General features: G+C 34.3%; 3 protein-coding genes across 3 annotated transcripts; 2 read left to right on the forward strand and 1 right to left on the reverse strand.

The window, feature by feature from the left end:
- Positions 1–5: 5 nt before the first annotated feature.
- On the forward strand, positions 6–2,397 carry LOC114752122 (phosphoribosylamine--glycine ligase, chloroplastic-like; the record flags this gene model as incomplete). Its single annotated transcript, XM_028940840.1, is given in 5 exon segments — positions 6–30; positions 33–107; positions 110–264; positions 664–1,194; positions 1,779–2,397. Coding segments are annotated over 5 exon segments (1,203 nt in total), but the record flags the coding sequence as incomplete, so codon positions are not given.
- Positions 2,398–7,271: 4,874 nt separating this feature from the next.
- On the forward strand, positions 7,272–10,996 carry LOC114752123 (stromal 70 kDa heat shock-related protein, chloroplastic). The gene is made up of 8 exons (XM_028940842.1): positions 7,272–7,991; positions 8,206–8,458; positions 8,574–8,653; positions 8,752–8,894; positions 8,979–9,077; positions 9,257–9,446; positions 9,730–10,128; positions 10,230–10,996. The coding sequence occupies exons 1-8, from the start codon at positions 7,431–7,433 to the stop codon at positions 10,626–10,628; spliced, it is 2,124 nt and encodes a 707-aa protein (XP_028796675.1). The 5' UTR covers positions 7,272–7,430; the 3' UTR covers positions 10,629–10,996.
- Positions 10,997–12,430: 1,434 nt separating this feature from the next.
- Positions 12,431–14,493, reverse strand: LOC114752126 (uncharacterized). Its single transcript, XM_028940847.1, has 2 exons — positions 14,282–14,493; positions 12,431–13,233 (listed from the first exon to the last, which is right to left on the reverse strand). The coding sequence occupies exons 1-2, from the start codon at positions 14,463–14,465 to the stop codon at positions 12,431–12,433; spliced, it is 987 nt and encodes a 328-aa protein (XP_028796680.1). The 5' UTR covers positions 14,466–14,493.
- Positions 14,494–17,739: the final 3,246 nt, after the last annotated feature.

Genomic DNA, 17,739 nt, shown 5'->3' on the forward strand with positions numbered 1-17,739 from the left:
ACGCAGGAATTTCCAATTCAGGGAGTGCAACTTTATCTCAGACCTTGATGTTTCAGATGGAGCAGCCGTAGTCTCATTCTGTCGTGAATGGGGTGTAGGACTAATTGTTTAGGCCCAGAAGCTCCCCTTGTTTCGGGTCTTGTAAACGATTTGGTTAAGGCAGGAATCCCAACTTTTGGCCCATCCTCTGAGGCTGCTGCTTTGGAAGGTTCAAAGAATTTCATGAAGTATTTGTGTGACAAGTATAAAATTCCAACTGCCAAGGTCTGTGTGGTCATTCAGAATCTCATCAATTAGATTGATAACTAGTCCTTCTTCTGCACTTTTTCTCTTTGGACTAAACATGCATGACATTCAGCCCTTGTCCTATTTGATATATTTTCAACCTTGTTTTACATCCTATTAGATGCACCATTGAGGTAGATCAAGTTGTATGGAGTCTTTTGAAAAGGGTAGAGTAAGACCAAAGAGAACATTCAACGAAATTATTAAGTGAGATCTTTTTATTAACAATTTATCTAATTGGTTATTGATAGAACACAATAGCGTTGTGCCATCTATGTAGCTGACCGATCTAGTAGGATAAGACTCGTTGTTGTTGTTGTATGCCATGTTGAAGAAACTTGTCACTTTTAACTAATGCTGAATAATGGCTTGATGCAGTACAAGACATTTACGGACCCCTCTGCTGCAAAGCAATATATTCAAGAGCAAGGAGCACCCGTTGTTGTCAAAGCAGATGGACTGGCTGCTGGAAAAGGAGTTACAGTTGCCATGACACTGGAAGAAGCGTATGAAGCTGTTGATTTAATGATGGTGAAGGGTACTTTTGGTTCTGCCGGTTCTCGTGTCATTATTGAGGAATTTCTAGAAGGAGAAGAGGTTTCATTTTTTGCATTGGTTGATGGTGAAAATGCAATCCCATTGGAATCTGCTCAAGACCATAAACGAGTCGGTGATGGCGACACTGGACCTAATACTGGTGGCATGGGCGCATACTCTCCAGCCCCTATACTAACTAAAGAACTTGAGTCTATAGTAATGGATTCTATTATTATGCCCACTGTGAAAGGAATGGCAGCAGAAGGTTGCAAGTTTGTTGGGGTTTTGTATGCCGGGCTTATGATAGAAAAGAAGTCTGGCTTGCCTAAGCTAATAGAATATAATGTGCGCTTTGGCGACCCAGAGTGCCAGGTTAGTTAACTCATACTTGATTGCAGCAAATTCATTTTCTTTTTATCACAATCTCAACACTTAGAAATATATATACTATACAGGCCATTTACAAATCATGGCAAACTAATTTCATGGATGCTTAACTGATAATTTAGGGTGTTCATGGTTCATCGTGCTCATGTTATACAACTATAAAACTCCTCATGTAGTTTCTAACAAATTGGTACCGCTGTCCACCTTTGATACTCATGTTTTCATCTTGATCACATGCTTCCAAAACTCGTTTTTTCTAATGTTCTTCAGTTCATTGGTATCTTGCTTGATCTTATATGAGGTGATACAAGAGGCACAGTCATTTGGCACTTTTTTTGGCATTACTCCATCATAAAGAAGTCATTTATTAGGGGTAAAAACAACCTGATATCTAGTAATTCCAACTTAGATTTGAGCATTGTTGGTTCCTAAAAAGAGATAGTTTTTCTAGTGTGATTTTTTTTTTTAATTTAGAAAACTTGAACCTCAGACTTTATTTAAAGATGATTGATTTCATTCATGAAGTCATTTTGTTAACTGAGTTTTCTTTGACCGCTTCTTTTGAACAGGTTCTGATGGCGAGGTTGGAGTCTGATTTAGCACGAGTTCTGCTTGCAGCTAGCAGAGGAGAGCTGAAGGGGGTATCATTGAACTGGTCTGCAGAATCTGCCATGGTTGTGGTAATGGCAAGCAAGGGGTATCCAGGACCCTATGAGAAAGGAACCCTGATTCAAAACCTCGAAGAAGCTGATGTCGTTGATCCTCAGGTTAAAATCTTTCATGCTGGAACTGCCTATGATCTAGAGGGCAGATTTATCGCTAACGGTGGTCGTGTGCTCGGTGTCACTGCCAAAGGAATTGATCTCCAACAGGCCCGTGATCGAGCTTACCGAGCTCTTGAGCAGATTCATTGGCCTCAAGGCTTCTACCGCCAAGATATTGGTTGGAAAGCCCTTCCGCAGAATCAAGCTGCTGCAAACAAATAAAACACCATTGACAAAGTCATTGAGAAACTCTCTGGAGATCAAGCTAATCATAAACATTCATGTTAGAGATAGATCTAATTGCTTGCTTACCCACAATGCCAGCAATATATATTCCTCCACTGCGGAGATGCGTAGATGTGATTTGTATGGATGAATATCAGGTGGTTCGTTAAGATAATAAAAGCTGTCACTCATTCTACAATACTTGTAAATAATAACTTTTAAATAATCTAAGGGTAAGATACACCCAACACCCGTTTTCCTGAGTGCACGTCCTAAAGTTTTATGGTGCAACTTCAATGCTGAACTAATTTTTTGGGTGCAATCCATCCTGCCTAACATAACTGAAGTTGAACTTAACTTCTATAATACTGATTAGACAAACTTTTGACAGGAAAAAAACAATTATTAGGCGGCATCTGAGTAGGAAGAGGAACCCTCATGGTGATCTTGGGCTTCATTGGCTTACGGGAAGCGAAGAAAGAGAAGGATGAAGCCGAGAATGAGAGCGAGGTAGATAACAGCGACGTGGAAGATTGTTGTTGTGTCTGGTTGTCATTCCTCCATGATACCACCTGAATAATTTTTGAGGAAAATTACAATCAAGTTTCACATAAGAAAAATAATTATAAAAAAGTTCCAATAACAACCTCAATAACCTATAATAACAAGTCCTATAGTGAGAATTACAATCTCTAGGACTTGTTTTTCAATTGTTTTCCTTATTTCGGATCTCATTGTAATTCTCCCTAATTTGTGTTTAAAGGTTTGCCTAATTAATATTTTAAAAATCAAAGTTAAAATTATGTTAGGATTGGATGAAATTGCATTATAAAAATTAGTTTACAGTTGAAATTGCCCTATAAGAAATTTTAGAATTTTAAAATATTGGATGTACTTTAAAAAATATTTTGAGATACTGGGCTCATCTTAGTTTAATACTAGCAATATGTTGTTTAACGTTATAAACGTGAAATTTATTTGAATAAATTAGAGGTTTGTATAAAAATGAAATGATTTTTTATTAATAATGTCATATCCACGAGAATCATTCAGGTGTTCGGTCTATTTGCAATGCGCATTGATTTATTATTAAAAGAGAATGAGGTTTCGCTGTGAAAAAATATATATAATTAATTTTTACGGGGAATAAAACAAACAAGGAAAAATTATATAAAAAGCAAATTAAATAAAGAATATTATTATTTCTGAGTTATATTATAAAGCAATTTTAACTAATTCACCATAAAACAAATTATTTATTTTATTTGATATCATAAGAACATTATTTTTTAAATTTCTATCGCTAACTAATTACAATAGACCTTGTTACTATCTAATCGCAATTATTACTACCTCCAGTCTTTAATATAAAATCTTATTTGACTTTATTTTAATCCTAAATATAAAAGCCTAATCTATTTTGTCTCTCATATTTATGTATTTTTTTCAAGATAGTCCTTCTAACAATGATAGTTCTAGCCAACACATTTAATTAGTAAGGATATTTTAGAAAAGACAATACCTATTTATTATAAATAACTAACTTAACTTTTTTTAATCTCGTCAAACTAATCAACTAACTCTTATAATTAGGACCGGAGATAGTAATTATTAATTAATCAGGAGAAGTATGTTAGATTTTCTTTTACCTAAAGTATGTTAGATGAAACAACTTTAACAACTCATGTAATCCGCAAAATATATTTTTTAAACTATACTTATATTCCTTATAAATTGAAACAGAAATATTACATATTACTCCTCCGGTCCTAAATGTAAGACCCTTATACTAGTGTGTATAAGGGTCTTACATTTAGGACCGGAGGAGTACCATATGATTTCTCTTTTTTTGCCCCTTCTATCAGCCGTCAGAAATCAAGATAGCTTCTAGCCTCGAATAATTTAACGAAGATCATTAAAATTAACTATATTTTATATTATTTGATATCATAAAACTTTAAAATTTGTTATTAGTTAATTATAATGCACCTTCTTATTATCTAATCTCAATTATTAATTAATTAATAGAAGTATTTTAAATGAAACAACTTTAACAACTCCATGTAATCACCAAAACATCTTATATTTTAAAGTAACATATCTTCCTCGTAAAATGAAACAGAAATATATTAGTATATAATTTCCTATATCCCATTTCTTTAATTTTGGTTCAGCTTCGCGGTTTTTTTTTTTTGGGAAAAAGCACAAAAAAGATCTTAAAAATAAAAAAGATTGTAAATAGGTACTCATGACAATATTAGGATGGGGTTTGACAACAATTGATAAGCAAATAGTAACAATTTTTGTGAACAGGTCCCTATATGCTTTTTTTTTTTTTAATTTTTAAGGTTTTTTGTGATTTTTTCTTCTTTTTTAAATGAAATTAACGATAGTAGAGTTATAAAATTAAAAAAGATACATTATGAAATGAAACCTGACCAAATATACACTTTTCATGTGAAATCAGCATTGTAGTAAAATTGTCAACATTAAATGCTTCAATCTTATATTTTATTGTCTAATTCATATATAAGAAAAATAATATTTTCAAAAATACTCCTTTTGGTTCAAAATATAACCTAAACTTTGTTAGAAGGGTTTAATTTTTTTTATAAGATAATCGTTACTTTTGTCTAAACATTTAATAAGTTTTTCCGATTTTACTCCTACATATTCTTTTTCTTCTTTGATCATTTATTGCATCTTTTACTTATTCTCTTTATTAGTAATGGCATATTTGGAAGGGGAAATGTCTTACATATTTATTATTTTAAACTGATTTTAACTAATTTCTTGGTAAATATAAGGATAAAGTTTATATTATATTTTGAATTGGAGGGAGTAAATAACAAAAGATAAATTTTCTTTGCAATAGATTGAAGGGGGGAAGAATATAGTAAAATGTTTTTCAGCAATATCAGTTATTTTAATATGTACCATCCTGTGCATCGCACAGTCTAGTTATGAAATGAAACCTAGCCAAATATACACTTTTGAGTCTTGAAATTTGATTTTTGTTTTTATCATTTAATATTTTGATGCTAAGTTTATAAATGTATCATTTGTTAATTACAATCAACTTCCTTAATATTTAATCTCAAGTATTAATTAGTAGAAGTAATAATTTAAATGAAACAACATTAACAACGCCATATGATCCACAAAATATCTTACATTTTAAATTATACATATTTTTCTTAAACTGAAATAAAAAGATTTGACTATACTACTTTCCCATTCTTATTATAGATTACTTGCAACTCATTCTTACATACTAAAAAATACATTAAATAAATAAGATTTTTTTAAATTAATCTTTATTCAGATTCTCTTTCTGCATTTATGAACTATTCTCAAATCTCTCTTTTGTGTTTTTTTAATTAAAATTAATTAAATAAGGATGGTCTAATGACCAATGGTCTTATTACGTAAAAGACAAGAACACAAATTAAAACCTGAAAAATAGAATTTTCTCCGTGGCATCTGTCTAGCTGCATTAGTTTTCATCATCTGCCACCCATATGTTGCAATCCGAAAGCCATAAATCAACACAAATTATGACCTCCAATAAATTAATGGTGAATCGAAGATCATTTTATAACATCCCACGGGTCATCCCTCCGAACCACCATGTGTTAATATTATTAGGCATGTTTGCATAATAATAATAATAATTTTTAATCACAAGATCAAATTATGAGTAACTATAATTTTAAAAATCATTTCGTACTCAATTCTTAAAACATTATTGCATTTTGCAAGTATATATTAAAGCTGAAATATTAAATATTAAATATTAATATCCTAAATCATAAGTAGTGGAAAATGAGGATATAGTTTTCGTTTTTTTATCAACAAAACCCAACCATTTATGTGAAGTGAAAAGTGATTAAGTTCATTGAGCTATACGTATCTTTCTTATAAACTCAAAAAGAAGGATATTACTATACATGATTTCTTCCATATGGTCACACCCCATTCATTGAGTTACATTTTTTTTTTTTTTACAGCCGCGAGCCACTTGTTGCAATCAAACAGCCATAATGCCAAACAGATTTTGGCCTCCAATAACCTAAATGAAAAGTACTACCTCCGATTCTTAATATAAGACCTTATTTGATTTTTATTCTGATTCTAAATATAAGATTCCAATCCACTTTGTCTCTTATATTTATACATTTTTTCTTTTCAAAATAGCCCTTCTAACAATGATAGTTCTAGTCAATACACTTGATTAGTAAGGATATTTTAGAAAAGACAATGCCTATTTAGGACAAATAACTAACTCAACTTACTTCTTTAATCTCCTCAAATTCGTCAACTGGTTCTTATAATTAAGATCGGAGGTAGTGTAATAATAAGGTTATTATTTATATTTTAAGAGAGAAAAATCAAATTAGAAAACGAACATTTAAAACAGAATAAGATCCCCAGAATAGTTTTTTTAAAAAAAGGTATGATTAAATTAAGTGGTGATATAACAAACAAAGAAAAATTAAATGAAAAAAATAGAAAACAAATTATTTACATTATTTGATATAATAAAACCTTTATTTTTTTAATTTATCATTGATTAATAATTGATAATTGATAAATCTTCTTGATATGTTATCTCATTAATTAATTAATTAATTAGAAATAAGGGACATTATCAAGAGGTTTTATAGAAAAAATTTAATTACCCAAAATTTATAAGGACAAGTGACTAATATGAAACCGTTGTTACTCTAAAACTTGTAATTATTTATTTTTCATAATAGATTTTAAGATAATTAAATTTTTTTGAGGGTTTTATTGTAATTCTTTCATAAAATAAGCTCAACAGCCCCATCCAATCGCAAAATTTCTCATATGTTTTTTATAAAGTAAAAAAAATTTTCTTCACATAGTCGCGTTCTTTCAGCCGTATTGGTTTTTTCGCCGCCCACATATTGCAATCCGACGGCTATAAATCAAGACATATTCGGGCCTCCAATAATCTGACGGTAACTCGGACATCATTCTAGAATATTCCGCCAGTCACCACATAAAATAGCCTTCCAAATCCTATCTTCTTCTTCCCTATCCCTTCGCTTCTCCTTCTTCTCGGGTTAGGGTTTTGCCGTCCTCCCTTATCCCCTCTCTTTCTCTCTGCAACTCTTCACCGTTGGTCCCAATTTATATACCAATCTCTTGCGTAGTGAACTATTAAGTTTCTGTAATTCGCTCAAATACTACTTGAATTCAATCACTATGGCTTGTTCTAGTGCCCAAGTGCACGGTCTTGGTACTCCATCATTTGCCGGTTCACTGAAGAAGCCAAATTCTTCTCATTCCAGAACTGTATTTTTGGGGCAGAGGGTAGGTAGTTCATCTCATTTAGAGTTCCCTCGTTCTGCATTTTTGAAGCTAAAGAGCAATACCAGGAGAAGATATAGTGTGGGGCCAGTGAGAGTTGTGAATGAGAAAGTGGTGGGTATTGATTTGGGGACGACTAACTCAGCGGTGGCTGCCATGGAGGGTGGAAAGCCCACAATTATAACCAACGCCGAGGGTCAAAGAACTACGCCGTCTGTGGTGGCATACACCAAGAATGGAGACAGGCTTGTGGGTCAAATTGCGAAACGCCAGGCTGTGGTAAACCCTGAGAACACTTTCTTCTCGGTGAAGAGGTTCATCGGTAGGAAGATGTCCGAAGTGGACGAAGAGTCAAAGCAAGTCTCATACAGAGTGATGAGGGATGACAACGGAAATGTGAAACTTGAGTGCCCCGCCATTGGCAAGCAGTTCGCGGCCGAAGAAATCTCTGCTCAGGTATAAACCTTATTGTATGGTAAAGCTTCATGATGGTTCATTTTCACAAATGGTTGAATTTTATAAACTTTTGATTAGTTATACTGACCTGTCGAGCTTTCATGTGGGGATTAAACGGCCTGGTCTGTTAATTTTATCCCCCGGTGGTTCGTACTCGGTAGTTTGATTGTTGTGAATAAACTGGGTTATAATAATTTCTTTGCTTCTAATATAGGTTTTGAGAAAGCTTGTGGATGATGCTTCTAAGTTTTTGAATGATAAAGTGACTAAAGCTGTAGTAACAGTGCCTGCGTACTTCAATGATTCCCAAAGGACTGCAACTAAGGATGCTGGTCGTATTGCTGGATTAGAAGTTCTTCGTATCATCAATGAGCCGACTGCAGCTTCTTTGGCATATGGTTTTGAAAAGAAGAACAATGAAACAATCTTGGTATTTGACCTTGGAGGTGGTACTTTTGATGTTTCAGGTACCTTGAGCGTGTCCACTTGCCTTTCCCGGTCTTGAAAGATTACTTTTATGAGTTATAAATATTATTTTATCCATTTTTCATATAGACTTATGTGTATTTGCCTTCATATTAGTTCTTGAGGTCGGAGATGGAGTGTTTGAGGTGCTTTCTACCTCTGGAGATACACATTTGGGTGGTGATGACTTCGACAAAGTAAGATTCTTTTCTTGTTTTTCCCATCATTAGTAGGATGTGACTGTTCTTTGATTGTCTGAACTGACTGTTTTACTATCTCTATATCTTCACTGCAGAGAGTTGTTGATTGGCTGGCTTCAAACTTCAAGAGAGATGAAGGCATAGATCTTTTGAAGGACAAACAGGCTCTTCAGCGTCTCACTGAGACAGCTGAGAAAGCAAAAATGGAGCTGTCATCATTGACTCAAACAAATATCAGGTATGGATTCTTTACCTGAGTATTGTATGGCCGTGTTAATGTGAAGTTTTATCCAAATGATGGTGATTGTGCGTGTTTTTTCAGTTTGCCATTCATAACTGCCACAGCTGATGGACCTAAGCATATTGAGACTACCCTTACGAGGGCTAAATTCGAGGAATTATGTTCTGATCTTCTTGATAGGTAAGGAACAGTGGAATTCATTTTTCTGTTTACCCCCGTGGAATTGGATTTTTTTTTTTTTGTAACTTGGAAAGAAATATAGTTGGTTTTTGGGCCGAAAAATTTTGCACGTTCATTGAGGCTTTCCTCAAGACTAAAGGAACCTATCAGGTGTAATTCTCGAGTCAGTTGTCTTTCAGGCTCAGGACACCAGTTGAAAATTCGTTGAGGGATGCAAAACTGTCAATTAGTGATATTGATGAGGTGATATTGGTGGGGGGTTCAACACGTATACCTTCTGTTCAAGAACTTGTGAAGAAGATGATTGGCAAGGACCCAAATGTCACTGTCAATCCTGATGAAGTGGTTGCTCTTGGAGCTGCAGTTCAGGTGGGTTTTAGCTGCTTCGGTTGCTAATCAGTAATTATTCATTTCACCTTTTTTTTTTTAAAAGTGTTGTAGTCCATAAGAATATAATCTCTTCATTGACCGTCAGCGACCAGTTAAGCAGGATGCCTGGAAATAAGCCAGCTTAAAGTTGCGATTGAATCGGGTGTCACACTTATTGGCTAATGTTACTCTCCCTTGAGAACCAAAGTCAGAATTGAGTGCTCTGTTGACAGTGCATTATATTTATTGACTAATATGTTGTTAACCTTTGTATTTATTTTAGGCTGGTGTTTTGGCTGGAGATGTAAGTGACATTGTGCTATTGGATGTTAGTCCATTGTCATTGGGTCTGGAAACTCTAGGTGGTGTCATGACGAAAATTATCCCACGAAACACTACTCTTCCTACCTCAAAGTCAGAGGTCTTCTCAACAGCTGCTGATGGGCAAACAAGTGTGGAGATCAATGTCTTACAGGGTGAGAGAGAATTTGTGAGGGACAACAAATCTCTTGGTAGCTTCCGGTTGGATGGTATCCCTCCAGCTCCTCGTGGTGTTCCTCAGATTGAGGTGAAATTCGACATTGATGCCAACGGCATTCTCTCAGTCACTGCTGTGGACAAGGGAACAGGAAAGAAACAAGACATTACCATTACGGGTGCTAGCACCTTGCCTAATGATGAGGTAACTGAAAATGACAATCATGGATTTCTTAACACGCTGTAATTTAATGTTTGAAATGGAGCTTAAATGATGCTCACAATGATATTGCAAATGAATTGCAGGTAGATAGGATGGTGAAGGAGGCAGAGAGGTTTGCAAGTGAGGACAAAGAGAAGAGGGATGCCATTGACACAAAGAACCAGGCAGATTCTGTGGTCTACCAGACTGAGAAGCAGTTGAAGGAGCTGGGAGACAAGGTTCCTGGCCCTGTGAAAGAGAAGGTCGAAGCTAAACTTGGGGAGCTTAAAGATGCAATCTCAGGCGGTTCGACCCAAGCCATCAAGGATGCCATGGCTGCCCTCAATCAAGAAGTTATGCAGCTTGGTCAATCCCTATACAACCAGCCAGGAGCTGCGGGAGGAGCAGGTCCTTCACCCCCCGGTGGCGAGTCTGGCCCCACAGAGCCCAAAGGCAAAGGACCCGAGGGGGATGTGATTGATGCAGACTTTACCGACTCTTAGATGAGTCTTGAGAGATTTTCTGATGCTCCTTTTTCCAACGCTAAATGATCTGCTAGTTTTTTTTTTTTTTAAAAAAAGATTTATTAGTAGTGATTTTTTGTCAATGAAGAGTGGATGGATGTTCTAATTACGGTTACACGGGGATTTTATAGATGGTTATTGAAGCCTGTGTAGTAGGGGAAGAAATCATCTAAAACCATAAATATGATGAACGGCATTTTTTGGATGCACATTTCCAGACTTGAAATGTAGTAAATATGAAAGGCTATGGAAGTTAGGTGTTATATCAGCTGTCGTGGGAGAATATATCAGCTCAAGATGTAGTTTTATAATTTATATTTGAATAAATCTTGCCTAGGACGCGTTAATTTGTGGCGCATTGTGTTCGTTATTTATTAGTTGCTTTCATGAGAGAGGTTCTACTTCCTCTGTTTCAATATTTTGCTGAACTGGAATTAGCCTCGTTTGGGTACGAGGGATCATTGTTGTCAAACCCATTATGTTGTCGTTTTATAAAGTAGTGTTAACTTCTTGTTAAACTTGCGTTCTTCTGCCCCTAACCGACAAAATCATGTTAAATTGTTTTTAAACTCATTAATTTTATAGATTTGATTATGATTAGTATTTTTGTATGTGAATTTTGTAAAGTTTTGATTTATTTATTAATTAATAAAAGTAAATTTTTAGGAGTTTACATCTCCACCATAAGTTTGTCTGCACTTGTAAATTTGAAAATATTGTAAGGGAGTTTCAGTCGGAACGCTATATGTTTCAATAGATAGAGGATTGGCGTGTAAGATTACAACAGAATATAGTTGAAATTGATTTATTTTCATCATGTACCACCTCCGTGTAAAGTGGGCAAGAAGTTAGTCCCGATATTCATAAAATTAATATTTTTCAGGAGTTGTAGTTTGTTTGAATTGATACTTTTACGTCATCTTTTTTATCTTTGACTAAATCATTCAGCTTTGCTCTAGTACTGGCGGCTTTTTTAACTTCGATCTGTTCGGCGTTAACCGCACTAATAGGATGAAATTAGAAAATTTAATTAAAAGGAAAAAAAACGTATCAATATCAAATTAAAAAAAACTAATAGAAAAAAAGTACTGACGAAATGAGTTTCCTTTAGCATAGATTTCAATTCTTATCTGGTATAATTAATAATAACCTAAACAGTCTGTGATGACAAGTTTTGGAGTAGAGCATAACAATTTCTAAGACTTGTTTTGTAATTTTTTTTTTCTTGTATGGGATCTCATTATAATTCTCCTGCTAAAATCCTTGAGAAAGTCTCGAATTTGCATTGAAAACCACCACCCAATTTGCATCAAAATCCCTGACCACACCACCATATCTCTCCCAGTCACAGCTGTATAAGAATGAGACCCGTCCAGTAATCCAGTTTCACTACTTGTTTCCATCCGGTATACACTTCCTTACCGACTATAATATACTTAAAATCCTCCGCCAGGAACCTGCAAACAATTCGAAATTCAAACCCACAGATGTTGAATATGCATACTTGGACAAAAATAACAAAAGAAATAAATCACAAAACCTTCGCTTTACACACTGCAATACTGCAAAAAAAATCATGCCGATGGCAGTGTTTTATGTGAGTAACACAGAAGAATTAGTTTAAGTACAACCTTCTGCCTTTGGAAACCTCACCCAAAAAGGGGGAAAAAAATAAAGAAAGGAAAATCAAATGAATATCGACACCATATAAAAGCTTTACATAAAGTGCTGTACAAAATAGAAATACAGTCCAGTTTCCTGCAGAAACTTTTAAGACTTCACTATTCCCATATAGGACTTGGAGCGCGAGGAGCACTATTGGATCTCTCAAACCTAAGATGTCCAGAAAGTGAAAAAGGTTCATCAAGGTGTCCTCCTCCATTCTTGGGGAAACCTGGAATCCCTTTGTTAACATTGCTTCTGGTCGGTGAGTAATACTGGTTAAAGCCATTACCCCTACCACTGTCTTGCCTTGTCAAGGACAAAATTGGTTGGGGCCTTCCAAACCCAAACCCTGCTTGTGGATCTGATGACAATCTAACAAAGGGATGGCCATGAGGATGTTGCTGGTAGTGATGGTGATAACAACTGTGTTCATACTTCGGACTACTGAGGTTGCCTTGGAGGTTGGTGAGGCTGCTAAAGCTCGGAGAACTTCGCACTCTCTGCATCGATGACTTCCGGTTGCTGATAAAGAATGGCGATTCGGGGGTTAGATCCACAGAATGACCATCTGGGGAATCTGGTTTTTTGGGGGAAGAACAAGCTGATGAGACAACTCTGATAGGACAAAGTTTTCCTCTGTGGTTGATGTGGATGATGCCATTGATGGCATCGATATAACGCTGCTCCGATGCATGTGGTTCAGAAACAAGTGATTGGTTCTCTAGTACAATTGGTTTGGTAGGAAACAGGAAAGCTCGAAGCATTGGAGCTCCATTTCCATGGCGATCATGCTCATCAAACATGTGTTGGAGATCTGCATCTGATCTCACTGTGACCAAGGCATCTAGATCTTCGGGGACAAGCTGGTACTTGAGGACCATGTCACTGTCAGTTAGAGCAGTGACTTTCTTCATAAACTCTGAAATGTTGAGACACAATGCATAATCAATTACATCCTAATAAGTTCAGGTTTAATTTCTTTAACCTCAGAAATAGTGATGATATTTGCGTTTCAAGTACTATATGCTGCCCAATCAGTCAACAGATTTTAGTATAATAATGGTGTGGTATTCCTCTCAACAGAATGATGTTTTTTAGTTCAGATCTTTAACAAATGACAATGTAGAGTCAATATGGTAAATGATTTCATTGTTGAGACGTTCATAATCTTGTAAGAAGACTATTAAAATTAAACTGACTTTCAAGATTAAAATTGTCGGTTTAAGTTATAAATGTTCAAGATAAAAGCGAAATAATAACTGTTTAGCAATGAAGAGCACTTAATTTTAATGGCCGAAGCTATAAGTTATACTAATTTTAATAAATCCGTTTCATCGTTAACACTAACAAAAATAACAACATCATCTGGTTAAAAGATCAAATCCAAAGCTGCATAAGACGTACAAATCTCCATTTGTTTAATAATGATGTTTAATGTTAAATTATACTACTTCCAACCCTAAACATAAGAGTTAGTTGATTAATTTAATTAAATTAAGAAAATAACTAAAGTTAGTTATTTGTTATGAATAGGTACTGTATTTTCTCAGATATCCTTACTAATCAAATATAACTACTATTATTATAAGGACTACTTTGAAAGAAAAAAAAAAGAATAAATGTGAGAGACAACATGAATTAGGGTCTTATATTTAGATCAAAATAAAAGATAAATGAAACCTTATATTAAGAATGAGAGGAGGTAGTTACAATAGCAGCGTTAAGAAAAGAAAATTAGAATATAAAACTCGAACAATCTTCACTCCATTATGTCAATTTATATCGCCGAGTATGAGATATCAAATAAACCACTACGATTTTCATGCCAATTAATATTTGCATGTTTTGATTAATAGTAGGCATTGATCATAGCGCTTGTGTAATCACAGTCAATTGGGGGACAACGGCGATTATGATTTGTGACGAGGAGCTTTTCGAGGAAAACGAACAGGATCAACGATGAATACCTGAGAAAGTGATGTCACGAGGCACCCCAATGACACGTGTCTCGCCGCCGACGTACTTCAGGACACCGTCGCCGAGTCTCGGAAGAATCTTACCGCCATGGCTGCATAAGAACTTGATTTTATTCTTCGGAGACGATGCTCCTGTGTCATCCCCAGTACCAACACCGCCACTTTCTCCGACCATTTCACCTGAATACGATTTCAAAAACCGAGAACCCAATTCCTAAACACCGTGGTTGCACCAAGAAAAAACTTCAGACATGCATGGTCACACCGAGTTTGCCGAAACGTAAACTTTTGTCTGAAGATGACTAGTCCACGAAAATCTTGCTAATTAATTCCAGTTCCGAAATCAACGAGCAAAAATTATCTGAAATTGAAATTCGATCCTCATTGTCTTCCTTCCAATCCGATTATCCGAATCTGGACAGATTCTACCTCAGCCCAAAAACGAACATTCAAGATTCTGAACAAATGGAAAGGTAACATTGAAAGGATGAAATTTGTATGAGAGAAAGAAGGGAAAACGATATAACAGGAGGGGAGAATGATATAAAGCAAAGTATATAGGGAAGAAAATGGATAAGGATTCCGGTATGAAAAAGAAGAGGGAGAATCGGCAAGAGGACATAGATTGATTATACCCCAATTTCGGAGATGAAAATAGGTTTAGGGTTTGAAGCCAGGCTTCAGCCACAGGTTTCTCCGTCGGGCGTTCGCTGTTTTATCGCCATTCTTCCTTTTCGATTCAAGTTTTATACTTTTCCCACCAAAATCTCTCTCTTCCTCCCTCTCTCTCTCCCCTGCTCCGTCTTCCGCTATTTCTAAAGGAATACTCCCATATATGATTTCTTATTATTATTTTACCTTCTTGTGTCTTTGTGGCCCGACACTAATCAAAATTTGGTATTACTAAATATTTCAAAAATTTTCAAAAAAATAAACAAGTAAATAAATTATTTTTATATAAAAATATTTTTAAAAAAATTATTAGTATAAAATTTATAATAAATGCGACTATTTATAAAACATATAATTTATTCTCTTAAGAAATAAAAAAAACCCGTCCTAATATTATCATGAGTCCATATTAATAATATTTTTATTTTAGCAGTTTTTTTTTGAGATTTTTCCTTCTTTTTTTTTCAGTTGCGATGGAAGAGATAGGGCTTCATCGACTTTTAGGCATGAGGAAGAATGGTAATTTCACATCAGAAATGAACAGCCTTCATTATACATATCAACTAACGTCCTGGAATTCATCGAGGCTATGAAAAACCGTGTATTGTTTACCTTTCAAATAGAGAGCTTATATTTATTAACAGAAAAGAAATGCCTTAATTCCTATTTTTTTAGTATTTATTGAAGGACTTCATTTTCGTTTCTAGAAATATCTATTGATTGTCGCATATGTCTAACTTTTGCATTTAGGTTTTAGACTTACTTATTAATTTAGTAATTTTCAAAAGAAAAGTTGCTTTAATTCTTCTTGTCATCTATATTAACCACATGTTTAAACCATTTAAAGTATTTTAGGTTACTAAATAAACTACTATATACTTTAAGATACTAGATGCATATAAAAAATATTTTAATTAATTTTTATAAATTGAAAATAGAGTAAAAATTAGAGCTAGTAATATGGGTTGAACCCGCAGGTCTAACCCGTCAACCCACCAAAAATAATAGGTTAGGGTTAGTTAAAACTCAACCCGCTAGTAAACAACGCTTTTCAACCCGCACCGCCTAACCCACAACCCACTGCAGGTTAGCCCGCCAACCTGCATTTATTTTTTTGTATTTTTTAAATTTTATTAATCATTATATGTATATTATTATATTATATATTCTATCTAAAAAATTTTAAAAAATACCTATATCATTGATTTATTTTATGTTTTTAATCAAGTATTTAAAGAAAAGATAAAAATTTTATTATATTTTTATATTGTATAAAAAATATTTAAAAGATAAAAAAAATAGTAAGCGGGTTGGCGAGCCAACCCATCAACTCACCATGGTGGGTTTAGCCAACTCGCTATTACACAAGACTTTTTTAGCCTGCACCGCATAACCCTAACCCGTCACGGGCCAACCCGCAACTCGAGGGTTAGCCCATATTACCACCTTAAAAATTAATTTGTAGAATACTATTTATATTTAGATAGACTTTTGTTAGAAAAATTAGTTTGATAGAAATTTGTTTAGATGATATATTAAAATGTAAGTTTCAAAAATTCAAATATTAAAAAAAAAAGCAAGAAAAATTTACTTCAACTTGACTTTTGGTCCAGAAATTCATTGCCTCATAAGCCATCACAAACATTACATGTTAGGGCAAGGTGGCTTTCCATCACAAACATACACATTAGGCCAAGGTAGCTTTTTTACCGCAAAAAAGTCAGTTTGGCATCACATGATACAATGGCAAACAAGCTCTGTTAATCAAAATTTAAAAAAACAAATCATCAATATCAATCATGTATAGCCAACTTTACTCTTAAAATCTTATAATACCGAACTATTCAGTAAAAATCAGGTCGATTTAAATCTAGCAATCTATGTGGATGAAAATTTTTTAGACCCATTAATTACACGATATTAATGATTCTTTCCTTATTCCCTTTGTTTACCTATTTCATAAACTACATAAACGTTTTCATCAATCTCTTTTTGCAATCAGTACCTTTTTATTAGTTTGTATTTGATCGCTTAATCAATCATATTTGGATCCGTGATCGTGAGAAATATAGACAAGGAAAGATCTCATGAGAAAACAACGGAATATTTCAATTGCCATCGTTGTCTTTCAAATATTATTTATTATTTCAACCAATATATTTCTGGTTTTTTCATGGGGTCTTTCCTTTTCTATATTTCCCCTGGGTTCAAAACAGTTATCTTTTTCAGAGATTTGACTACTAGGTTCTTCTAGTTCTTTTTGACTGGTTCATCAATTGCCGGGTTATTTGATTTTGTTTAAGGCCCTCTTTGGGTGCTCCAAAACCATGGTTTCAGAAACACTTTTCCGTAAAACGAGATAACCTCCTCTACATATTTACTTCGTAATCCGTAAAAGCACTTCTAAAACCATGGTTTGGTTTCTATCCAAACACTCCCTTAGTCAAGTCTTTGTTTTTTGTATAAAACTTGTCTAATAAAGCAAGAAATTAGGATAGCGAACAAAGAGGAAAATGGTCCATAAAATCAAATATAGACAAAAATTGGGATTAAGCTTTCAACAAGGGTAGATTATTAGGATTGGATTTAATTCATCATCTATTCAAATTGTACAGTCTATTCTAAGTGATTCTTGGTTTATTTATTTTTCTTTCATATCCTCCATTCATCTTTATTTTTCCATGTCTCAAACATTTTTAAATCAATATCAATGCTTTCCTGCAAAAATTTATATTCATATATCACAATTTAGATCAATACAGTATTAGACGCAAAAG

This window comes from Neltuma alba, unplaced genomic scaffold, assembly GCF_004799145.2.
Source record: "Neltuma alba isolate B1F8T4 unplaced genomic scaffold, ASM479914v2 tig00007245_pilon, whole genome shotgun sequence".
Classification (NCBI taxonomy): domain Eukaryota; kingdom Viridiplantae; phylum Streptophyta; class Magnoliopsida; order Fabales; family Fabaceae; genus Neltuma; species Neltuma alba.

What these genes read in the sequence shown, in the direction of transcription:
- LOC114752126 (XM_028940847.1), bottom strand. Translation starts at nt 14,465, where the DNA reads ATGGTCGGAGAAAGTGGCGGTGTTGGTACTGGGGATGACACAGGAGCA. An exon ending in TCGTGACATCACTTTCTCAG is followed by an intron (nt 13,234 to 14,281) that starts GTATTCATCGTT and finishes TCAACATTTCAG; the next exon opens with AGTTTATGAAGAAAGTCACT.
- LOC114752123 (XM_028940842.1), top strand. Translation starts at nt 7,431, where the DNA reads ATGGCTTGTTCTAGTGCCCAAGTGCACGGTCTTGGTACTCCATCATTT. An exon ending in CCGAAGAAATCTCTGCTCAG is followed by an intron (nt 7,992 to 8,205) that starts GTATAAACCTTA and finishes CTTCTAATATAG; the next exon opens with GTTTTGAGAAAGCTTGTGGA. An exon ending in TGTTCTGATCTTCTTGATAG is followed by an intron (nt 9,078 to 9,256) that starts GTAAGGAACAGT and finishes GTTGTCTTTCAG; the next exon opens with GCTCAGGACACCAGTTGAAA.